The 4,157-nt window shown below is 41.9% G+C and overlaps 1 protein-coding gene and 1 pseudogene across 1 annotated transcript in view; both read left to right on the top strand.

The window, feature by feature from the left end:
* The window catches only part of LOC136068824 (secreted RxLR effector protein 161-like), an 899-nt gene extending 91 nt beyond the window's left edge, over positions 1 to 808 (top strand). Inside the window, exons 2-4 of the mRNA XM_065776537.1 lie at positions 18 to 82; positions 215 to 545; positions 729 to 808. Coding sequence (XP_065632609.1) covers positions 18 to 82; positions 215 to 545; positions 729 to 808 — 476 coding nt within the window. The remainder of the gene's footprint in view (positions 1 to 17; positions 83 to 214; positions 546 to 728) is intronic.
* Positions 809 to 1,136: 328 nt separating this feature from the next.
* LOC112028980 (subtilisin-like protease SBT3) lies at positions 1,137 to 3,777 on the top strand (annotated as a pseudogene).
* The last annotated feature ends 380 nt before the right edge of the window (positions 3,778 to 4,157 follow it).

Here is a 4,157-nt window from a genome sequence, read left to right on the forward strand (position 1 = left end):
TCTTTATATTACTCAAGCCAAGTATGCATCTGACCTTTTATCTCGAGCTGGACTCACTGACAGCAAGACTGCTGACACTCCAGTTGAACTTAATGCGCATCTGACACCCTCGGGGGGGAAACCATTGTCTAATCCCTCTCTTTACAGACGATTGGTTGGCAGCCTAGTTTATCTCACAGTTACTCGTCCAGACATTTCTTATGCTGTTCATCAGGTGAGCCAGTACCTGTCTGCTCCACGATCGACTCACTATGCTGCTGTTCTGCGCATTCTACGATACCTGAAGGGCACTCTCTTCCATGGCCTTTTCTACTCAGCTCAGTCTCTTCTTGTACTCCGTGCATTCTTTGATGCTGATTGGGCAGGAGATCCCACTGATCGCAGGTCTACTACAGGTTATTGCTTTCTCCTTGGTTCTTCTTTGATTTCTTGGCGAAGTAAGAAACAAACTTTCGTGGCCCGCTCCAGTACTGAAGCAGAATATCGTGCTCTTGCTGACACCACATTTGAGCTCCTTTGGTTACGATGGCTTCTTAAGGATTTGGGTGTGTCCACATCCTCTGCTACTCCCCTTTATTGTGACAACCAGAGTGCCATTCATATTGCTCACAATGACGTCTTCCATGAACGGACTAAACACATTGAGATTGATTGTCATTTTATCCGTTCTCATCTTGTCCATGGTGCTCTCAAGCTTTTCTCTGTCTCCTCCAAAGATCAACTTGCAGATATCTTCACCAAGGCACTTCCTAAGGGACGCACTCGTGATTTGGTTGACAACCTCAAGTTGGTCTCACAACCACCTTGAGTTTGAGGGGGGCTGTTAATGTATATTATGTTATGAACTTTAGGCCCAGCTAGTTTACTTGTATAGCACACTTGTACTTGTACTACACTTTACTTGTACCGCACACATATGCTTACTTGTACCGCACACATATGCCTCCTATATAAAGGCATCACATGTATATTTCTGATTATGAAATACAATACTACGATTCAGTATTTCTAAAAACAAATATACCCACTCTCTTTTTTATTTATTTCTTATGCAAAGTATACGCCCTCTCTCTTTTATATATGCATAAAAACATATATACATATATTCCAGTTCTCCCATCATTTCCGAGCCTATCTCCAACAACGTTAACCTAAGGATGAGTAACGCACTACCTTTGCTGCTATTTTTTCTTCTTCGATTAAACTATGCAATGTCCAAAGTCGAAGAATACCAAACATACATCATCCATATGGACCATACTCAGAAGCCTGTGTCTTTATCAACCCATGAGTCATGGCATCGTTCCATTTTAAATTCATTGTCGTCTTCTCCTGGTGATAACCAGGAACTGTTATTGTACTCATACAAACATGTCATGCATGGCTTCAGCGCAAGGCTTACACCCTCTCAACTATCTGAGGTTGAGAAATCTCCGGCTCACCTCGCCACATACCCGGAGTCCTTTGGCAAACTGTTGACAACCTACTCCCCTAAGTTTCTTGGGCTACAACAAAATGTTGGCATATGGCCCGCTGCCTCATATGGAGAAGATGTGATTGTAGGTATCCTTGATACAGGAATTTGGCCAGAGAGCGAGAGTTTTAATGACGAGGGTATGTCACCAGTGCCACAAAGATGGAAAGGCAAGTGTGAGAATAGTACAGCATTTAGTCCTTCATACTGCAACAGGAAGCTCATTGGGGCGCAATCGTTTAGCAAAGGACTCCAAGCTGCAGGTATTGATATATCCAATGAACCATTCTTCAATTCTGCAAGAGACTACATGGGTCATGGTACACACACAGCATCCACAGCGGTGGGTAACTATGTACATGATGTAAGTCACTTTGGATATGCAAGAGGCACAGCCAGAGGAGTGGCTCCCCGGGCACATAACCGATGTTGTTGCTGGTATGGACCAAGCAATTCATGATGGGGTTGACATCATGTCTTTGTCCTTACACATAATTAATCAGACTTCTTATTTCACTGATAGCATTGCCAAAGGTTCTCTTTCGGCAATTGAGAAAGGGATTTTTGTTGTCTGTAGTGCTGGCAATGATGGTGATTTTAAAACAATAAACAATGGAGCACCTTGGATTCTGTTGGGGCTGGCAAAATTGATCGAAGTTTCCACGGAAAAGTGACTCTAGGAAATGGGGTTACCATTGGAGGCACATCATACTTTCCAGAGAGTGGTTTCATTACTAATTTACCTTTGTACTATGGCACACGCAACAGGAGCAAAGCAATTTGCAACCACAAATCTTTGGATAAAAAGGAGGTTATTGGGAAGGTAGTCATCTGTGATTATAGCACCAAGATTAATGTTTCTGAACAGATTAAAGAGGTCGAGAGCGCAGGTAGCTATGGAGCTATCTTCTTGACAGATGCATCATTCTCTCTCTCTTCAAATAAATACTCCATTCCGAGCCTTATTGTGCCAACTACTTCAGGGACTCGGGTCAAAGAGTAAGTGACAGAGGTGAGAAATCCAATAGTGAATGACATGAGGTTCCTATTAACAAGGTTCAGTACCAAGCCTGCACCTCAAATCGCCAAGTTCTCTTCAAGGGGTCGAAGCACAATCAGTCCAGGAGTTTTAAAGCCAGATATTCTTGCTCCAGGAGTTGATGTGCTAGCCGCAGTTTCACCCATTGTACCATACATAAGTGTCGGCAAATATGATTTGGCTTCAAATTATGCTTTACATTCAGGCACATCAATGTCAACACCACATGTTGCTGGCGTTGGAGCTTTACTAAAAGCAATCCATCCTGAGTGGAGCCCAGCAGCTATCCGATCAGCTATGATGACCACAGCCTATGTCAAAGACAATACTGGCAAGATTTTTAAAAGCCAATTGACAAATTTTTCTTCCTCACCTCTAGACTTTGGTGCTGGCCATATCAATTAATCCAAACAAAGCCATGGATCCTGGACTGATCTATGATATGGTTCTGCAAGATTATATTCAATTTGTGTGCGGCCTGGGGTACACTAAGAAGCAAATGATTCTTCTCCTTAGACGAACTCGATGGAGTTGCAACCACAAATCTATTCATGATCTAAACTATCCCTCTTTCATGGCTGTACTCTCCAACAAAACTAGATATCCAGTGAAAATGAAGTTTAACAGGGTTGTGACAAATGTTGGCAATGATAAATCTGTTTACCGAGCACATTTGGAGAACATTCCAACCGGAATGAGAATAAGTGTCAAACCGAGGATTCTTACCTTCACCCGCAAACATCAGAATCGAAGTTTTGTTGTAAGTGTTGTGCTTGATAAGCTTCATGGAGAATATCCAATTCCAACGGTATTTGGTTTTCTCAAATGGATTGATCAAGATAGCCACACAGTATCAAGCCCCATAGTGGCTATCAAATATTAGCGGACGATACATATGGGCATGTTCACGTGCTAAATATTAGCTATTGTCGAGGGCGTCCTGGCTATCTGTCTTCTCAGTTCAAGTAGTGGTTATTCATCATGAAAATCTGCAAGTGCTGTGTTATAACTATATGCTGGCTTTGTATATGAGAATAAATGGCTTTTGTCTCCAAGCTGAAGCTGCTGCCCTCCTTTGGACAATTGAGCTAGCTAGCCGAGAGCAGTGGCTCATGAGGTTGCTAAATTTGCTTTAACTTCCCTTCGGTCCTTTTCTTTCAGTTCTGGTAATATTCCGCCAGTTATAGAGTCTGTTTGTAAGGCGGATTACCCACCCTTTGTTTCTTTTGATGTTTAATGCTATTGAAGTTTATCAAAAAAAAAAAAAAAAAAAAAAAAAAAAAAAAAAGAGAATAAATGTGTTAAACATGAATCACAATAAATGAGCTAAATATCTGAAGTTTTTTTTTTTGTTTTAGAAAGCTTTCTTCCCTTTCGTTCTTTATTTTCCTGTTTGAGACTGTCACGGAGGGCAAAGCATTCAAGACATTTCTATACTAGTGCTTGTAAGATATTGAAGTCTCTTAACGTGTTAAGCATAATGTCGTAGTTTCGTATATGCTGGTTTGGCATTATCTTGCTACCGCCCATGACCAATGAAAGCTGACCTCTACCGAGTCAATCGAACAGTCAGACGAGGCTGTTGACAATGAATAAGGCGGTGGTCGGTAGAGGCTTGGGTTTTCTACGCTGCTACACCAGCCG

The sequence above is a fragment of the Quercus suber genome, unplaced genomic scaffold (assembly GCF_002906115.3).
Source record: "Quercus suber isolate HL8 unplaced genomic scaffold, Cork oak 2.0 scaffold_136, whole genome shotgun sequence".
Lineage (NCBI taxonomy): Eukaryota > Viridiplantae > Streptophyta > Magnoliopsida > Fagales > Fagaceae > Quercus > Quercus suber.